This window comes from Panthera uncia, chromosome X (genome assembly GCF_023721935.1).
Source record: "Panthera uncia isolate 11264 chromosome X, Puncia_PCG_1.0, whole genome shotgun sequence".
Classification (NCBI taxonomy): domain Eukaryota; kingdom Metazoa; phylum Chordata; class Mammalia; order Carnivora; family Felidae; genus Panthera; species Panthera uncia.
The window spans coordinates 39,679,922-39,699,600 of NC_064817.1; the positions used below are offsets into that span (position 1 = coordinate 39,679,922).

The 19,679-nt window shown below is 52.5% G+C and overlaps 2 protein-coding genes across 2 annotated transcripts; one reads left to right on the forward strand and one right to left on the reverse strand.

Annotated features, from left to right (window-relative positions):
- The first annotated feature begins 2,504 nt into the window (after positions 1-2,504).
- ARAF (A-Raf proto-oncogene, serine/threonine kinase) lies at positions 2,505-13,868 on the forward strand. The gene is made up of 16 exons (XM_049643765.1): positions 2,505-2,701; positions 3,953-4,147; positions 4,322-4,425; positions 5,415-5,517; positions 5,611-5,765; positions 5,872-5,979; positions 8,111-8,252; positions 8,356-8,383; positions 8,473-8,624; positions 8,717-8,919; positions 10,673-10,849; positions 10,952-11,000; positions 11,490-11,606; positions 11,845-11,976; positions 12,960-13,094; positions 13,293-13,868. Exons 2-16 carry the CDS (start codon positions 4,052-4,054, stop codon positions 13,425-13,427), a joined length of 1,836 nt encoding a protein of 611 aa, XP_049499722.1. The 5' UTR covers positions 2,505-2,701; positions 3,953-4,051; the 3' UTR covers positions 13,428-13,868.
- SYN1 (synapsin I) lies at positions 13,869-19,114 on the reverse strand. The gene is made up of 7 exons (XM_049643232.1): positions 18,885-19,114; positions 18,716-18,790; positions 18,511-18,613; positions 17,147-17,293; positions 16,690-16,777; positions 16,011-16,602; positions 13,869-14,975 (listed from the first exon to the last, which is right to left on the reverse strand). Exons 1-7 carry the CDS (start codon positions 19,112-19,114, stop codon positions 14,840-14,842), a joined length of 1,371 nt encoding a protein of 456 aa, XP_049499189.1. The 3' UTR covers positions 13,869-14,839.
- Positions 19,115-19,679: the final 565 nt, after the last annotated feature.

The window sequence follows — 19,679 nt, forward strand, 5'->3', positions numbered from 1 at the left end:
CTCTGAGCTGTCAGCACAGAGCCCAACGCGGGGTTCGAACCCATGAAACGTGAGATCATGACCTGAGCCAGTTAGACACTTAACCGACTGAGTCACCCAGGTGCTCCTCTGATGGTTTTAATACGGTGATGATGGTGGATGTTAAAAACCCAAATCACTTTAAAGGCCTTCATGGCTTGTCAGGTACTTGGCTGAAGTCATCCCAATTGGGACGGGTTTGAAGTGAAGTCCTTGGGAGAGAAAGGATTGCCCTTCCACTATCCACCCCTTCCCCCTCCCCCCGCCCCCACCTGGCACGTGTGCAGTGAGTTTATGGCAGCGGGATTTTGTTCATTTTTTTGCAAACCTTGTGCAACACAGCCAGAGAAGTCTGTCTTCAAATACTGCCTAGAAATAAAAAATTTTAAACAAATAAAATAATATGTAATTGAATAATATTTAAGTTAATTGAAATTTAAAATGCATTCCCCCAACCGCTCAAATTGTTTTTAGTTGGAGTGAGTGTTTGGAGCCCTTCACTTGAGCTCCTACAGTTGTTCTTGACCTCATGTGGCTCTGAGGTGGCCGCCAGGGCTCTTGCACTGAGAAATGGAGATTTGGGGTCCAGGGATTCAATTTTGGAAAAAAGAATTAAAAAATGTTTTCTCTAACCAATAAGAATTTGTAAGAAATCAAGATGTTTGGAACTATGTTTGAAGCCATTGTTTTGCCATGCATTTTTATGAAGTATATTTTACACACAATAAAACGTCCCCAGTTTCAGTATAGAGTTCAATGAGTTTTAACAAATGCGTACTGAACAGTCCAATCACCTCCCAAAGTTCCTTCATGCCCTTCCCAGTTATTCTCCCCCAGACAACTAGCCTGAATTCCCTCATTATAGATTAGTTTTGCCTTAGAATTTCATACAAATGGAGTAACAAACAGTATTTCTCCTTCGAGTCTGGATTCTTTCGCTTAACCCTATGTCTATGAGATTCCCTTTCATTGCTGAGTAGTATTCCGTGATCCCATTGTTGTGTTTCTTGTCAATTCTTCTGTTATGGGACACCTGGGCTGTTTCCATTTTTTCGTTATTATGAATCAAACTAATGTGAACATCTGAGTGCAAGTTTTTGTGTGGACATATTTCAATAGCATGCTGTGGACGGCTCACTAGAGCCGATTTTGTAAATCTCTTCTCAACTCTTGTTCGGTGAGGTCATTATTAGTAGCTTGAAATAAGCCATGGTGGGATTATTTACACCATAGTTGGCAATGCTACAAATTAGAGATTTTTTTTTCTTTTCCTGGAAAGCTGGTTGTTAAACATTTACCAGCACATCACTGGACATATGTTTTTATATCTTTGGAGTAAGTACCTAGGAGTGAGATTGTTAGACTGCATGGTATGTCTGTTTGACGTTATAGGAAGCTTCGAATAAACATTAAAGCAGGCTGCGATGCGCAGTTCCAGCGATGCGCTAAAGAGCTTGCAAGACAGAAAGTAACCTCATCCTTTTATACAGCCAGGCAGATATAACCCGTTACATACATGTTCCCCAAAACGACAATAACTTGTCCTCAAGTAAGAGAACTGACAGCACCATTTGCTACACATAGTTCATCTCAAATTCATGTGGAGTTCGGGGTAGCCATCTGCCTTTACCCAAAGGAAAAATAAAACACAGATCTCTTTGACAAGCAGGTAACAAGTTTGAGCCAGGAGCCTAGGTCAAATTCCTACGGAGACGTGGAGATAAGGGTGCTAGACTCATTGATGTTTACATTTCAAAGAGATGGCTCCAAGGCCCTCAAGAACAACATTCCTGGGTAGTAAAGTTGGCAAGAGGCCTAAGTGGCTTTTTAAAAGATTTACATACATTTGGAAGAGACGGAGAAACAATTTTACAAACTTTCTAAAGGAAATGCTCTAAGAAAGGGGAGGGTGGAAAGCCTCGTTCACTTTTGACACCAGGAAAAATTCAACTCTTAAAAATTTTTTTACCCTACAATACCTTCACGTGTCTCTGCTCTGTACCCCATTCCAGGTCCACACTTCCTTCGCCTCTACACCTGGCTATCTATGACTAATCTCTCAAAATCCTTACCAACTCCATTCCTACGGTAAGCCGCCCAAAACAGCAGGCCGCTCCTCCTAGAGCCAGACCCTGCAGCTCCGGCCACACTAGAGCCCCGCCGTTATCAAAAGGTGTGACTACAAGTGTCTTAGAATTGGAAAACGTTGCAGTTAAGTGGTCTGATTCCAACTCATTTCAAAGACGGCAACACTGAGACACAGGAAAATCCCAAATGGGTACCAAGGACTCCAGTCACTGGCCAAAAAAAGGCACTTAAGGATTGCCTGGCCAGATTCAGGAACCCTCAAAGCAGAAAAAAAAAATTCCTGCTTTATTCCACCACGGCACGATTGGGGTTAAAGTACACAGCACGCAGGTCCCCACCCGACTGCGCCTGCGCGAGCCCAGACATGTGAATTTGCCCCAGACCCTGACGTTTCAGGCAGCCCCTCCTAATCCGGAACAGGACCCACATTCCGCCGGTCCTGCCTTGACAGGCGTGACCCTAATCCAATAAGAATTGAGGGCTGAATCCTGTGGAGCCAATGGCCAAAGTCCGAGGGGCCGTGGAGGCGGACTCTTCGAGGAAACAAGAAGACAGGCCCAAGATGGAGGCGGCGGTGGCCGTAGCGGCGTGACAGGTGAGGGCGGGCCCGGTGGGGTTAGGTTTCTGGAGCGACCGCCGGGCACGGGCAGGGAGCCGGGACCGAAGGCTCAGCTCCAGGATGGCTTCGCCTGGGCCCCGGCGCCCCACGCCCGGAACCGGAGGAGTGGTTTGACCCGGGGCGAGACCATCGTCGACAGCGGGGGGGGGGTAGACAGGAATAGGGGTGTGTGGCTGCGGGGGATGGTTTCGCCCGTCGCGTGTGGCAGCGCGCCTGCGCAGAGCTGGAAAGCCCTTGGTAGGCGGGGCCGGGCTGAATGGGGCCTGGGTTGTGGCGTGGTGCCCGGACTCCCTCTAAACCTCCTTGAGGTCTCTTGGTGACCCTTCCTTGCAGACAACGGGGTGTACTTGGAGATGTCGTTCACTAGTCGCTCCCCTTATTCTGGATCAATGTCTGACCCACTGGAAGAATGTTTGAGGATTCCCCCTTTACTCTTGAAACCCACCGCAGCCTCCTTCCATTATCACCAGTAATATGTCTGTGACCCCTTCATTAATTAGGGGGGATTTTAGAGCCCCCCACCCCCGTTTTACCCCTGTTTATCTCACCTTTACCGTGTTGAGTAACGCACCATTATCCTCCATTCACCCCATGACAATGTCCGGTGACCTCCATTTCCGTTCTTCTCCCCCTTACCGTCCCTGCAGCATAGTGTCTGCTGAGTCCCTATGAACTCCCCATCACAGTCTGGTGACTTCCATTAGCCACATAATGCAGTGTTTGAGAGCCTACCTTCCGTTACAGCCCGGGGCTTAGGGATTCCTGCAGTGCCCTTTTGAACACTCTTTTGGTGCAGTTCCCATTGCCCCTAAGCTAAGGGCGGTATCTGATCTTCTGTTTGTTTCCCATCGCCTCTGTCATCACAGTATCTGGTAACCACCCTTTGTCCATTAAAAAGCCAGGACAGCCTGTTCAAGTCCTTTATGTACCTGACATGCCCCATTGCTGTGTGGTTTGACTTGATTGTTGGCCCCCAGCAGAGACTGGGTACTCCTGTGCCCTCCAGGACTGAGTGTGCTGCCTCTCATTGTGTCCTTACTGTCCCCTCCTCTCCACCCTCGGCCCTTAAGAGTGAGACAAACAACAGGAGAGGCTGAGCAGAGGAGGGACTGGATGAGTTCAGGGTGTTTAATAGGATCCCTTGGGCTGTTGTGTGATTAGGCGACAGGGGGTGATGTGGAGCCTGGAGATTGAATTTTTTTTCCTCCCCTGCCACTTTGCTTCCAGACTGTCATTACTGGACCTCTGAATCCCTCCTGTGTTCTAGGAGCCCCATGGCACCTGCCCAGCCCCGCCTCAGTCCGTCTTGACAAAGTCTTAGGCTCCATGGAGCCACCACGGGGCCCCCCTGCCAACGGGGCCGAGCCGTCCCGGGCAGTGGGCACTGTCAAAGTGTACCTGCCCAACAAGCAACGCACGGTGGTGAGTGTGGCAGGGGCAAAGCTGGCAGGGGGTGGGGATGGACCCCGTTGTAAGTCTTGGTTCAGAAGGGTGGCTCGGGATGGGAGGAGGCTTTAACAGAGGCGTGGGGGAAAGTTGGCTGGGGCCCGTGTTGGGCACTGACCCGCCCATCTGCACACACAAACACACACACAGGTGACTGTCCGGGATGGCATGAGTGTCTACGACTCTCTAGACAAGGCCCTCAAGGTACGGGGTCTTAATCAGGATTGCTGTGTGGTCTACCGGCTGATTGAGGGGTAAGTGTGCCACCCCCACTTCACCTCCCTCTGCTGGGCGCCCAGCCTCCCATTTCTGAGAGCCGCCTGACTCCTTCCCTCGGTCCTGCAGTTCCCATTAGTCTTCCCTTAGCTCAGTGAGTCCACTAAGAGTGCCTCCAGCTCCAGTTTCATACCTTCATTAGTTCATTGGCCTTTAAAGGCAGAGCAGCTCCTCTCGACTTAGCCTCCAAGTCCTCACCCTGCTCCCATGCCTCCTCCCAGAATTCATCTGTTTTGTTCTTTCACCATTTCATCCATTTGTCAGCTCTCTGCTGCCTCCGTTTCCCTGTTCTCTCTCTGTCTGTCTGCCGCGAGGGGCCGTGCTGGCCTTCTGTTTATCCCTGTGTCCTGGGGTGCCTTACTTTTTTTTTGTTATTCAACTCACACATGGCTTTTCATTTGTTGTTTCAGTGCCTCATCAGCCACTTTTTCAGGGGCTTGCTGAGCACTTCTGAGATTTGCTGTTTATTCACTGTCTTATTTGCTCCTCACCTTGTGGTTGAGAGCATGGACTCTTCTGGGGCACCTGGGTGGCTCAGTCAGTTGAGCGTCCCGACTCTTGATTTTGGCTCGGGTCGTGATTTCAGGGCTGTGGGATCGAGCCCCACGTTGGGCTCCATGCTGAGCATGGAGACTGCTTAAGATCCTCTCTCTCTTCCTCTGCCCCTCTCCCCCACTCATGCACACACTCTCTCTAAAAAAAAATCTTTAAAGAGCATGGGCTCTTCACACTGTCCTGCCACTCACAATCCTTTGTGGCCTTGGGCAAGTCACTTTTTCCTCTCAGTCTCAGTTTCCTCATATGTAAAATGGGGACTAGGAGAGTAACTAGCTCCTAGAGTTGCCACAATGAAATTTAAACATGTCAGATATTACTCTATGGATGGTAGGCTTGGAGGGACTTTTGGGGGTTCCCTGCCTTCCACCGTCCCTGTCCACCCTCTCACTCCCTTCCATGCCCCCTGCAGGCGAAAGACAGTCACTGCTTGGGACACAGCCATTGCCCCCCTGGATGGAGAGGAGCTCATCGTAGAGGTCCTTGAAGATGTGCCACTGACCATGCACAATTTTGTGAGTGTGGAGTGGATGGTGGGGGAAGACTGTGGGCATGGGGCAGGGAGAGTCCTTGACCAGGCCTCAACCTTCCCTGCTCTGTGGCAGCAGGTACGGAAGACGTTCTTCAGCCTGGCATTCTGTGACTTCTGCCTTAAGTTTCTGTTCCATGGCTTCCGCTGCCAAACCTGTGGCTACAAGTTCCACCAGCACTGTTCCTCCAAGGTCCCCACAGTCTGTGTTGACATGAGTACCAACCGCCGACAGTGAGCCTGGCCTGGGTTGGGTTGGGGAATGGGGAGGACAGAGGCCACAAGCTCTTATAGACATTTGACCCTTGTCCTCTTGCTGTACACCCTTAATGCCCTCAAGGGTCTACCACAGTGTCCAGGATTTGTCCGGAGGCTCCAGACAGCACGAGGCTCCCGAGGCTCCCTCGAACCGCCCCCTGAATGAGCCGCTAACCCCTCAGGGTCCCAGGTAGGGATGCCTATAGCTGAACGCCTGTTGTCAGGAGAAAAAGATCTGGAGGCCTTTGTAGACCACAAGCCATGCTTCATTCATTTGTTTATTTGACAAACATTTATTGAGTACCTACACCTGTGAGTAAGGGCATGGACCTTGGGCAAGTTACCCGATCTCTCTGGGCCTTAGTTTTCTCATCTACAAAGAGGAGATAATAATACTTTTTACCACATAGGGTTCTGGTGAGGATTTAAATGTGTTAAGACACATCCACTGCTTAGGACAAGATCTGCTACAGAATAAGAAGTCCTTATTAATTATAAATACATATATGAAGCATCTAACTATTTTGTTAATTCTTGGAGTATAACCATTCTCAAGCCTTTCCATTTTGAAATACATATTATTTTACCATAAATTCCATTTTATTTCTCCTTTATGTTAAGTATTATAATACTGTAGTATTTCTATATTAAAGTATATTATTCTAAGATAGTGTAAGTTCATAAAACATGCATTTTATCTGTTTATGTATTTTAGAATGTATTTGTACGGTATGCTATAAATACATCATCATGTGTTCTACTTACACTACCGTCATATAATGTAAAATACACATTTTTACATAATATAAAATAGTAAAGTTAGGGCATTGTGTTATTTTTAATTATGGGTATATGTGGATTAATTGCCTATAAATTTCATTTCAGGATAGTGAAAGGAACATTTTAAAATGTGTTTGTAAGGTTTCAATATATATATAACATACATCTTTATGTATTGACACACATCTATGTATAACATATACAGCTGACCCTTGAACAACATGGGTTTGAACTGTGTGGGTCCACTTGTGGATTTTTTACATACAGTACTATAAATGCATTTCTCTTTCTTGTGATTTTTTCTTTTCTTTTTTTTTTTTTTTTTAAAGAGAGAGAAGGGTACAAGTGAGTGAGGGGCAGAGAGAGAGAGAATCCCAGAAGGGGCAGAGTGAGAGAAAGAGAGAGAGAAGCGGGGCTCACCTGAAGCGGGGCTCAAGCTCACCCGACATGGGGCTCGAACTCACAAACCGTGAGATCATGACCTGAGTCGAAGTCAGATGCTTAATGAATGACTGAGCCACCCAGGCACCCTTCTTATGATTTTCTTAAAAATGTTTTCTTTCTCTCCTTTTAAAAAAAATGTTGATTTATTTATTTTGAGAGAGAGAGAGAGTGCAGGAGGGGCAGAGAGAGAACCTTAAGCAGGCTCTGCGCTGTCAGTGCAGAGCCTGACGCAGGGCTCCATCTCACAAACCGTGAGACCGTGACCCGAGCCCGAGTCAGGCACTTAACCCGCTGAGCCACCCAGGTGCCCCCAAAACACTTTCTTTTCTTTAGCTTACTTTGCTCTGTAAATCTATTGTAAGACTACAGGATATACCACATAGAACATACACACTTTGTGTTAATTGACTGTTTATGTTCTCGGTAAGGCTTCTGGTCAAAGGTAGGCTCTCAGTAATTAAGTTTTGGGGGAGTCAGAAGTTATACGTGGGTGTTCACCTGGGCAGGGATCTGGTGCCTCTAACCTCTGCATTGTTCAAGGGTCAACTGTATGACGTTATTATAATATATATATTTGGAAACATTGGCATTTTGAATACAGCTAATGTGTTGTACATTATGTAATGATATATTTGAATAGTATGCATGGTTATAAAATATTATATATTGCTCTTTCCCCCACTATCTGTGTGGCTTGCTGTCTCTCCTTAGGTCTTTACTCAGATGTTACGTCAGAGAAGACTTTCCAGACCCTACTAGGGCCACTTTCTGTCTCCTCATGTTGCTTTATTTTTCTCTTTTCTGCCCCTGTCAGCAGTGGGCATATTAAATATTCTTGGGTTGTTACGGCGCTCTGTCCGTACTGGAACATCAGTCCCACGAGGGCAAGAACTTTTACGTGCTGTGCCCACAGTTTTCCTTCCACCAGCTCTAATGGTATCTGGCACAGGGTAGGCATTCAACAAGTGTTTCTTGAGGAAGTGAATCGTGATCACGTTGACTTACTCTGAGCTAGACCTACCTTTACTGGGGTGGGGGGCAGCTTTACTTGTTCCCTTGTTGGGCCGACAGTGATTTCACAGGCTTTCCCCTGCCAGCTCCCGCACCCAGCACCGCGACCCTGAGCACTTTCCCTTCCCCGCCCCTGCCAACGCCCCACTCCAGCGCATCCGCTCCACATCCACTCCCAACGTGCACATGGTCAGCACCACGGCCCCCATGGACTCCAGCCTCCTCCAGGTTGGTGGTGCGGGTGTCAGTCACGGAGGGCACCGGGCAGAGGGGGGAGCCGTTCCGGTTGGCTCCCCTGTCCCCTCTCTGAGTCCCGTCCCTCTTCCTCCAGCTCACTGCCCAGAGTTTCAGCACCGATGGTGAGTCTGCCCCCCCACAGCCCTTCCGCTTGTGCCCCCCCCCAACCACACTCCACATGCCTCCACTCACATCCCTTCCACAACCGCAGCTGCTGGTAGTAGAGGCGGTGGCGATGGAGCCCCCCGGGGGAGCCCCAGCCCCAGCGTGCCCTCGGGGAGGAAGTCCCCACATTCCAAATCCCCATCGGAGCAGCGTGAGCCACGGGAGCGGAAGTCCTTGGCTGATGACAAGAAGAAAGTGGTAAGCTCCCGGGGAACCTTTGGTGGGGGCGCCACAGGCTGAGTGTTGAGGGAAGCGGGCAGGCCCCTGAGATGCCGCCGTGTGGCCCACAGAAGAATCTAGGGTACCGGGACTCGGGCTATTACTGGGAGGTGCCGCCCAGCGAGGTGCAGCTGCTGAAGAGGATCGGGACGGGCTCGTTTGGCACCGTGTTTCGCGGGCGGTGGCATGGCGACGTGGCCGTGAAGGTGCTCAAGGTGGCCCAACCCACAGCGGAGCAGGCGCAGGCCTTCAAGAACGAGATGCAGGTGCTCAGGTGAGATTGCACTCGTGTGGGGGCGGCGGGGCAGCTCTGGCCCCTCCCTGGGGAAAGGCCGGGCTTGGGGCACTTCCCGCACAGCACCCGTGTTTGTGTTGTGTTATAACCATAATCGGAAGTTGTTTCTCATCCGGGCCGTCCCTTTCCCCTCTGGGAAGTGGGTATGGGTAGAGCACAGCTGAAGATAGTATTGTTTGTGTTGGGGTTGATACTGATATTAATTAACGTCTCTGCCTGCAAACCGTGGGTCTTGTCATTCGCCTGCTGTGAAATGGGTGTGGCAGCAGGCCAGGACCTCAGCCTTACTGTGTGCCCTTCCATTAATAGCATAGTGTCAACCACATTGCCAGGAAGGCTTGCGTCCCTCCTTCCCCTCTGTGTCTGCTGTATCGTTTGTGGGACGCTTACCGTGTTGCGTTCCTGTTATTAATTACAGCAATGCCGTAATTGAAAGAGCAGTATTATTTAACTGTAATGGTGACCGTAATTTAATCGTGGAGTAATTAACGATTGTAGTTGCTCTCCTTAATCTGTCTTTAATGCGATATTAATTAATTGGCACTGAGAAACCCCGGGGTTCCTTTTCTGCCTATCTAGTTGCTACCACTCCTGGGGTTGCTGGCGTGGACTTTCCCTCTGACAAATGGGCACAACTGTGTCACAGAGTTGACGTTATCAGAATTTCTTGTGCTATCTTAATAGTTATCCTCATTACAGATGCCGCAGTAAGAAAACTTTTATTCTCTGTTCCTCCCTGTGAAATTACTTGAGCACGCTCTAAATTTGCATTATGTCAATATTTTAACCATAATCCGCCCACTGTGAGGAATGCTCACGTCCTCTATCATCCACTGCGACGTGAGCAAAATGGCAGAGCATCGTTGATGTTGTGTGCGTTTGTGTTACTGTTACTACTGTGGTTACTACTTACTTCTATAAGGAATGATGGTTTTTCTTCTAAATCAGAGGGGATCTGTTCATCTGTGACAGAGCTTCTGTGAGGTAGACTCAGGTACCCAGTAGCAATAACAACAAGGACAGTGACATTTTCAGGGTGCTTACGCATTAGGTGCTCTTCTAAGTGCCTTACAGATTATTTACTAATTACTCTTCCCAGCTTCCCTATAAGGCAGCTAATCTAATTATCACAGTTTGGAAGTTGAGGAAAATGACCACAGAGAGGTTAAGTGTCCTCCCTGAGGTTGCACAGTGAGTACCTGGGGGAGCCTGGATTGGAACACAGACTCTGATCTGAGTCCTAACCCAAAGCTCTTTACCTTGAAGCCTCTCGTGGTGATTAACAGGACATAGTCACATGTCACTGGTATTTTTACCGGCATTTATCGGTATTACGACGATACATCGATGAAGAAGGTTGGCATTCCCCTTTCTTGTCTGTAGAGTGGTCACAGGCCCAGGTCATGGTCAAGGTCAGAGGTTGGCAGGTGTTGATGATGGAGAGCCACTGGTCGGCGGAGGGGCGGGGTCAGTAATTGCTCCCTGCTGCTTTTGTTGGGAGACTTGGATGAGGAAGCTTGGGATGTAAGCCCCTGGGGTGGGATCGTAGCCCATGAAACATATGTCACAAAGGCACTGAAGCTGGCCACAGCCTGGCCCTGAGCCTCCTGAAAGACAGGGTGGAAATGATGACAGAAGGCAGCAGTGAACAGCACCACTCCTGATGCTCAGAAAGTGAGTGACAGTTGCTCTTTTTTCCTTCCTGTCCTGGTACCACCTTCCCTGCCTGCAGGAAGACGCGTCATGTCAACATCTTGCTGTTCATGGGCTTCATGACCCGGCCGGGATTTGCCATCATCACACAGTGGTGTGAGGGCTCCAGCCTGTACCACCACCTACATGTGGCCGACACACGCTTCGACATGGTCCAGCTCATCGACGTGGCCCGGCAGACTGCCCAGGGCATGGAGTGAGCCTCTTGGCCTGGGGACAAAGGGAGGGGGCTGGCAGGCTTGGGGTGGGGAGATGAGGTCACCCCCAGCCAATTTGCCGCCTGCTTCCATCCCTACAGCTACCTCCATGCCAAGAACATCATCCACCGAGATCTCAAGTCTAACAGTATCTGCCTGTCCCTGTCTAAGGGCTTGGGTGGGGTGGGGGCTTAGAGGGATGGCTCTTGTTGGGGGGCCTTCTGGAGATGCATAGGGAGGGGCATGTGTCACGTGGCTTAATAGGGGCTTTAATGGGGCTCTCTTGGTCAGGGTTCAAAGTTGCGACTGGTTCGGGTGCTGTTCCTGGGGACTTTGGTCAGGGTCTAAAGTATGGCAGCTGTGGAGGACATTACAGGGAGTTCTGATCAGGGTCATGGGAGTGGCAGTTATGGGTGCCACTCGAGGGGCTTCCTGGCCGGGAGTCACAGGGGGGCCAAGGTAGGGAGCACTAATTGGAGTTCCCAGCCCGAGTCAAGATTGTGGCTAGTTTGTGTGATATTGGGGGGCTTCTGGTCAGGGTCAGAGGCACGAGTGTGGAGGCATCAGTGGGAACCTCCCAGTCAGGATGAGAGATGTGGCTATTGGGAGCTCCTGTAGTGGCCCTTGACCCTGGTGGACATCTTCCTACACGAGGGGCTCACAGTGAAGATTGGTGACTTTGGCCTGGCCACGGTGAAGACACGGTGGAGCGGGGCCCAGCCCTTGGAACAGCCCTCGGGCTCTGTGCTATGGATGGTGAGTTTGGCCAGGCTGGACTGGGGCCATATAGGGACATGGGTTGCTGGGCCACGATGTGAGGAGCTGAGTGGGAACGGGGATACTTGTGCCAGATGTGGTGTCTAGACTGCTCATGTTTTTACCTTGTGAGGGTGTTCCCAGTTGTACCCAGTGTGGCTAGTGGGATCTGGGACTCTGGCCAGCCATTTTCTGGCCTCCATGATCCCCCTGCCTGGTCTGGTCTGCCCTATCGAAGGCGGCTGAGGTGATCCGTATGCAGGACCCGAACCCCTACAGCTTCCAGTCGGATGTCTACGCCTACGGGGTTGTGCTCTATGAGCTCATGACAGGCTCGCTGCCTTACAGCCACATTGGCAGCCGTGACCAGGTGAGCCCCACACCTTACCCATAATCTCTCAGGGAAGGGAGTCCCCTCAGCCTCCAAACCTTAGACTTCCTCCTTGTAAAGACCAAGAATGCCACACTTCCCCCAGAAACCCAAAGTCTTCTGGGCTGAGAACTCCCAGAATTCTCTGGTCTTCCCTAGTCAGAATCCTCTCCTCCCCTGTACATCTATCAGCCTCTGGGTCCTTGAAGTCCAGAATCTCTTGAATCCCCTATACCCAGGATCCCACAGGGCCCCCGAGTACCCAGAAGCCCTCTGGAACTCTAGATACCTACAGTCCTCTGGCCTCAGTGCTCAAAATCCCCCAAGTCCCAAAAAGCCCAGAATTCGGTTTCTGCCTGTCACAGAAGCCATCTGTGCTTTTGGAATACTCACAGATACCCACAGTCATTCAGGCCTTGGGCATCTAGCAGGCCTTTGGGGCCCTGGAACCCATGATGTTTTAGGCCTGGACTGTCACAGTTTTCCCAGGTCTAAAGTGTGGAATCTTCCAGGACCTCTGAAATTGGGGATCCTCTAGGCTCCAAGCCCTGAGCACTCACAGTCCTACAGGATGCATGGACCCATAGTCCCTCTAGCACCCAGACACCTAGAGAAATACGAACTCCTGAGATTTAGAGTCACTTAGCTCCCTCCAGACCCAGAACTTTATGTTTCCCCTGACCCAGTACTTTCTGGGCTTCTAAGCCCCCTAGAAACCTGTGAGCCAAGGGATACCTACAATTCTTGACTTCTGAGCGTAAATTCTGTTCTGCAAGCAGAGAATCCTTGTCTTCAGAGACACAGTCCCAAGTCCTCAGAGACCCAGAATCCTTGCATCTACAAGATACCCACAGTCCTCAGACCCGAATACCCAGAGTACCCTAGTTTCCCAAAAAGGAGCCTCCAAAGCCCCTTGAGACCCAGAATTCCCTCAGCCTCTCAGCTCAGACCTCCAGATCACCGCATTCCTGCCCCCCCCCCAGATTATCTTCATGGTGGGCCGTGGCTATCTGTCCCCGGACCTCAGCAAAATCTCCAGCAACTGCCCTAAGGCCATGCGGCGCCTGCTGTCTGACTGCCTCAAGTTCCAGCGAGAGGAACGTCCCCTCTTCCCCCAGGTGGGCCGGGTAGGCGGCCGGACACACTGGGGAGGGCAAGTCTGAGGAGGAGGGAGACTCCCAGGGTCAGTGGGAACGGTGCACCTTCAAGGGTCAGGAGTGTATGATGTGTGTACTTCCCCCATTAGGCCGGGGTTTGTGGGTGTCGGGGTGCCCGTGTGGCTCTGGACACCTCCTCTAACCTGCCCCTGCCCCCAGATCCTGGCCACGATTGAGCTGCTGCAGCGGTCACTCCCCAAGATTGAGCGGAGTGCCTCCGAACCCTCCTTGCACCGCACCCAGGCTGATGAGTTGCCTGCCTGCCTCCTCAGCGCGGCCCGCCTTGTGCCTTAGGCCCTGCCCCCAGCCGCCAGGGAACCAATCTCAGCCTGCCACACCAAGGAGCTCTGCCCACCAGCCAATCAATGTTGTTTCTGCCCTGATACTGCCTCAGGATCCCCCATCCCCGTCCTGGGAGAGGAGAGGGTCCCCGTGTGCTTTTCCAGTTCCTCTGGAATTGGGCCCCCCCCCACCAAAGACCGAGACCCCTGCTTCCTCCATAATTTGGTTTCCTCTTGGCTTTGGGGATACTTCTAAATTTGGGAGCTCTTCTGTATCCAATGGCTGGGATTTGTGGCAGGGATTCCACTCAGAACCTCTGGAATTTGTGCCTGATGTGCCTTCCACTGGATTTTGGGGTCCCCAGCACCCCATGTGGATTTGGGGGGTCCCCTCTGTGTCTTCCCCGCCATTCAAGGACTCCCCTATTCACCAAGAAGCACAGAATTCTGCTGGGCCTTTGCTTGTTTATTTTGCTTCCCGACTCTTCTCATGGGGTTCAGAGCCGCTGAAGGGTGGGGGTGAGTCCAGGCAAGGAGTGGTTGAGGGGGGAAGTGCGGACCACACAAACAGCGCCACTGCACGCATCACCACAGGCGGCACGATGAACGAGGACCACATATGCCAAGCACGGCACAAGAGGAGGCCACGTCAGTCACAGACACAGACATCACGGCAAAGGTGGGGAAGCAGAGGACCACTGGCCCTCCATGTGCAAAGGATTCTGGGAAGATGGGTGGAGTTTGCATATTTAGAGATAGCTGTCAGAGGCAGGAAAGTGGGAGTGTGGGTCCCTGGGGAACAGAAGGGTCCTAGCAGTGGGAGGACCTCCCGATGTGATTAGTGGGGTTGAGGGGTGGTTAAGAGACATCCTTGCAGGGCTGGATAATGGCATCTGAAGAGGTGGAACTCCAGAGATGTGAGATCCCTGAAAAGGGGCTCCAAGGTAGGGGTTTCTTTGGGATCTAGGAAATCTTGATGGGGAACAAGGTGTCCTTGAGAGATCTGGGACCAGGAGTATGGTTTCCCAGGAATTTCAGGGTTCCAGGAGGGGACTCAGTAGTGTTAGGGCCAGAACGTGTTCCCTGGTGTTTGGGAGCTTCTGGGAAGGAAAGTGCACTCTTGGGGGGGGGGAGGTCAGGAGTAGAGGTTTTCAGGAATTTGGAGGTTCTAAAACTGAAAAAAAAGTCTTGAGGTGGCCGAGAGTGGCCTTTTATAGGGACTCGGGAATTCCAAAGTGAGAATTGGATGTAGGACCAGGAGTGCGGTCTCCCCAGGGACTTGGGCATTCTGCAGAGTGAGAAGAGGGGTCTGGGCAGACCAGGAGAGGACTTCTCAAGGGATCTGGAGATTCCAAAAGTGAGAAATGGATTCAGGGCCCAGAGAGGGGTTGCCCAGGAGGAATTAAGGGTTCTCAGGGTGGGGTGTCAGTCGGAGAAGAGGCTGGCGAAAGACTTCCTCAGGCTGCGGATGGTCTCAGCTTTCACCTCGTCCTGGCTAAGGCTGGGCCTGGGCGGGGCTGGCTCTGGAAGGTTGAAGGCATTGGTCAGAGACTGGGATTTGCTAGAGAGAGACAAGGTGGAGGCATGGGAGGAAGGGGGTGGGGAGGAAGGGAGGAAGGGGAGAGAAACACAATGTTACCCCAGGCCCGGCCCAGCCCTGCCCCTCTAGTCCTGGGGCTGTGCCTGTGACCCTCCCACCCACCAGCACAGGCCTGGACCCTGATGGATTCTCAGGTGGAGTGGGGGAGCCCTGGGCCAGACTGGGAGGACTTGGATCCAAGGTGAAGTCTGGGCTTAGTGGGAGGAGTCTTGGCCTGCACCTTCTCCAAATTGCAGACTAGACTGGGAGGATGTAAAGCTGAAGATTGGCAGGGAGCCTCCCAGTCTTCGTGAGGAGTCGGGGAGGGAGTGCGGTGGGGTTTGCACCGAGGACAGGCTAGTGTGGGTGGAGGGCAATCTAAGGGGGAGCATTTGGATGTGGTGGGGAGGACTTCTGAGCTCAGGCTGGGGTGGGGGCAGTCTGGAGTGGACCAGAAGAGGCAGAGAGCACCGTGTGATGATTTGGGAGGAGACTGAAATGGCCCAGAAGGGAGGCTAGACTGTAGGAAAAGCATGAGGACAAGCTGGAAAGAGCAGGAAGTGATAGAGCGGGGCTGTGAGTAGGCCAGGAAGAGTCTGGGGGTTCGGCTGGTAGGAGTCCAGTTGGGTAGGAGAAGGGTGCGTTTTGCTGCGAAGGCTCCAGTGCAGTGCGGCTGGGTGGAGGATTTGATGGGCAGGGTCGGTCAGCAAGGTGCCTGGGGGGCTGGGGGAGGGGGCTTTCCCAGGGGCCTAGTGGGAAGACTGTGAACTGAAAAGGGGTTTTTCTGGGGTTCTGCCACAAATGTCTGGGATGGAGGGCAGGAGCCTCCGTGAAGTGGGGCGGCGGGGTGTGTGTGTGTGTATAGGTTGGATGAGGTTCTGTCCAGACTGAAGATCGAATTCTTGGGACTCCTGTATAGGACCTGGGTCCGAGGAGCCTGGGAGCTGGGGCCACTCTTCTGGTGCAGGAGCCTGTTTTGTGAGCAGCAAGGCGAGGGCTGCCGTGGGGTCCTCTTACTTGAGCTGGGGGTGCGGAGGTCCCCCGGCAGTGGCGGTGGCGGGTGGCGGCACGTCCTGGCTGGGTTTCTGGGCCAGCTGTGGCTTGGTGGGTCGTCCAGCAGGGCCCGGGCCACTGGGCCGAGGCTGCTGCGTGGTGGGTGGCCCGGTGCGGGGCATGGGACCCGCCTGGCTGGCCTGTCGTGTGGGGCCGGCAGGGCCTGGGGGTTTCTGGGGTGGGCCCTGGCGCTGCTGACCACTCGGTGGGGCCCCTGAGGCCTTTGGTGGAGCCTGACCAGAGACAGATGTCTGACGCGTAGCCTGTGGGGGGCCCGCCTGGCGCTGGGGAGATGGGGAGGCGGGTGGGCGGGCTGCTGGAGGTGCCCCGGGGCCTCCTGCCACTGGCCGAGATTGGCGGCCTTGACCCTGGGTCAGTGGTGGGGCCTGGGACGCAGGCTGCTGGGGTGCTGATGTGGGACTTGGTAGGCGCTGGGGCAGGGGACTCCCAGCTGGGGGTCCGAGGCCCGAAAGGTGCTGCTGGCCCTGCGGGGGCGGGCGCTGCTGCAACGGGGGTCCCTGGCGTTGGGGGCCCGGGCCGGGCTGTGGAGGGCCACCTGAGGGACAGAAAGAGTGCAATGTGAGAGGTGGGGGGTGGGGGTTGCCAGTACAGTCAGGGCCCAGGAAGCCGGCCCCTCACTTACCCTGTGGTGGGGGTCGTTGCTGAGCTGGAGGTCCTGAGGGCTGCTGGGAGGTCTGGCGGCCCAAGGGCGGGGCCCCTGGGGACTGAGTCTGCGGCAGAGGAGTGGAGCAGGAGAGGTTAAAAATAGTTACCGGCCAGCCAGAGCATCAGCCAATCAAAATGACACGGGCTCCCACTGTGCTGGGTGTTGACGCGTCTGTGGCTGAGCTGAGGGGATATCAAGCTGGGGAGGGGGGAGCTCTTTGGGGGGGAACGGTTGGGAGGCACTCGGGGAAGTCAGGGTAGCAGCCATTTTATCAATTTTTACGAGCAATTGGTAATTGCCGCCACACATGCGCACTGCCAGTGCCCTTTGCCTGCTGACTATCAGCTCTGTGGCAGCATGACCGAGGGTTGGCCTGGCAGCCACTAGCCCCCCTCTGGCCAGCTCCGCCCTCGCTCAGCACCAGGGGCCTGACCTGGCCGTGGGAGCCCCTGCCGGGGGAGGCATCCCGCTGCCGCTGCCTGGGCAGGGCCTGGGCCATCTTGTTGACCACAAGCTCTACGATGAGCTGCTTGTCTTCATCTTGGTGGTCCCCGATGAGTGGCATGGAGGAGCCCACCACCTGGGGGAGGGAAACGGATCCGGTGAGGAGAGCGGCAGGAAGTGCATGGGAGGATGACAGCCACCGAGCACCCTTAAGCTGGGGAAAGGCACGGGCTGGTGCCAAGGAAAGATTCAGTTTGAGAAGCACCAGCTTTGCAGTGCGATGAAGGCTTGTCTTTTACAAGGTACAGGACAGCTCCTGAAGGGAGCCTACAGCTTAGAGCACAGCTCCACAAATTAGGGCCCGCGGGCCAAATCCAGCCCAGACGCCTGTCTTTGGCCCCTAGAGCCAAGGATGGGTTTTACATTTTTTGATGGTAGGTAAGAGAACAAAAGAAGATCTTGTGATATGTGAAAATATACATTTCAATTTTTATATCCCGACAGTTTTAGGGGAGCGTTTGTTTTGTACGTATTGTCTTCGGCTGCTTTTGCAGAGAAGCTGCAACAGAGACTGTATGGCCCACACAGCCTAAAATGTGCACTGTCTGGACCTTGACCGAAAACATTTGCCAATCCCTGCTTTACAGTTTGCTAGGTGTTCTGTCATTTACAAAGAACTTCGTGGTGGCTATAGTACTTTATAGTTTACAAAGCTCCTTGTCCTTTTCAAGGGACTAGGGGATATATGGTATGTTTAGACTTTAGAAAAGTGCTTTGCATGGGCGCCACTGTTTACAAAATGCCTCACCGTGTAGAAAGCGCTCCAATTTTCAAGGCATTTTATGGTTTCCAAATTGCCTTACCGTTTGCCAGGGGCACTGCTGTGTACAAACAGATTTAGAATTTTGCGAGTGCTTTGCTTTAGTAACAAGGACCTCCCAGTTTACAGAGCTCCTTTCTTATAGTTTTATTTTTCTTTTAACGTTTATTCTTATTTTTGAGAGACAGAGCAGGAGGAAGGGAGGGACAGAGAGAGAGGGAGACAGAATCGGAAGCACGCTCCAGGCTCTTAGCTGTCAGCACAGAGTCCGACGTGGGGCTCGAACTCACAGACTGCAAGATCATGACCCGAGCCGAAGTTGGACACTTAACCGACTGAGTCACGTGGGCGCCCCAATATACTTTGTAAAGCACTTGGCTGTTCCTCAAGCACCTCCTAATTTATGAGGTACTTTACAGTTCACAGAGTGCCTTTATAGCAACCTGGGCCATGGAGAGCTTCATGGCTTATGGAACGATGCTGCCATGCACCTGCCCCACCCCGTACCCCTACCAATTCCTGGGTGCTCCCACCTCAATGATGTGATCCCTTCCATCCTTGCCATGCAGTGCTTCCACTGCGCAGATGTCCAGTCCCCCAAAAATCTCGGAGCACGTATCCACCCACAGCTTGTACCTGCCGAGATGTGGGGCAAGGAAGCCTGTCAGTGCCCGGCCGGCCTGCGTAGCCATGCTTCCCCCCTAGCGTCCCCTCCCTCTGAGTCCAGGCCACCCCCACCTGTCAGACATGGCGATCTGCTCGAGCATGGCAGAGCCGGTGTTGGTCTTCCAGTTTCCTGACACTGACGTCCTCCTGGGGGGACAAGACGAGAGAGCACAGAAGCTCAGGGAAGCCCAGGTTGCACAGGGCAGGGGGCCCCTACTCAGGCCTCGGCCTCTCCACTCACATGTAGGCTTTGTAGTTCTGCCCAATTTTCTGGACGCGCACGTCATATTTGGCATCAATGAAGGGCTCAGCAGTGGCATATGTCTTGGTCAGTGCCACGACGCTCGCGATGTCCTGGAAGTCGTGCTGGTTGTCCACTTTGACCTGTAGGAGTGGGGCGGGGATCAGGACCTGATTAGGACAAGGTGGCAGTGGGCGGGGGGGGGGGGGGGGGCCCCGGGGGGGGGGCATGGACGTAAATGACACGGGTGAGCCAAGTACGTACAAATTCAGTGGATACGCCAAGACACTCGGGCATGCATAATTCTGGGGGTCCTAGTTTTTACACGTACACAGCAGACACACAGGTGGGGATATGCAACTTTGAACATACTAAAAACAATTGAGTTGTCCACTTTAAATGGGTAAGTTGTATGGTAGGTGGGTTATATCCCAGTAAATCTGTGGAAAAACTGTGTGTATATATGGCCTATGTGTACGGGTACCGCAACACACAATCGGTTGTATACACGATATACAAGCATACACATTACAAGTCTGCTTTCTACGCAGAGACAAAATCAGGTGGACGGAATGCACACAGGACCCCAAGACGCTTGAACATAAAAGATTATATAGCGTGTGTTCAACACAGGGGCATGTGTATACACAAACACAATGCTGGCTACATGAACAAAGTAACAGGACGCATAAACCTGGTTGAATGTATGACAAACTCTAAGAATGTGAGGGAAAAAAATCCAAAAAGACAAAGACACCCCAGGACACACAATCACACAGAATTACTGGAGTGCTT

Bases quoted from the DNA above. Each gene is read 5' to 3' on its own strand.
- SYN1 (XM_049643232.1), bottom strand. From the start codon at position 19,114: ATGCCCCCCCCCCGGGGCCCCCCCCCCCCCCCCCGCCCACTGCCACCT. The intron at 18,614-18,715 runs GTGGGGGTGGCC...ACATCTCGGCAG, and splicing joins CAGATCGCCATGTCTGACAG to GTACAAGCTGTGGGTGGATA. The intron at 17,294-18,510 runs GTGGGAGCACCC...TCCCTCCCCCAG, and splicing joins GAAGGGATCACATCATTGAG to GTGGTGGGCTCCTCCATGCC.
- ARAF (XM_049643765.1), top strand. From the start codon at position 4,052: ATGGAGCCACCACGGGGCCCCCCTGCCAACGGGGCCGAGCCGTCCCGG. The intron at 5,518-5,610 runs GTGAGTGTGGAG...CTGTGGCAGCAG, and splicing joins CACTGACCATGCACAATTTT to GTACGGAAGACGTTCTTCAG. The intron at 11,977-12,959 runs GTGAGCCCCACA...CCCCCCCCCCAG, and splicing joins ACATTGGCAGCCGTGACCAG to ATTATCTTCATGGTGGGCCG.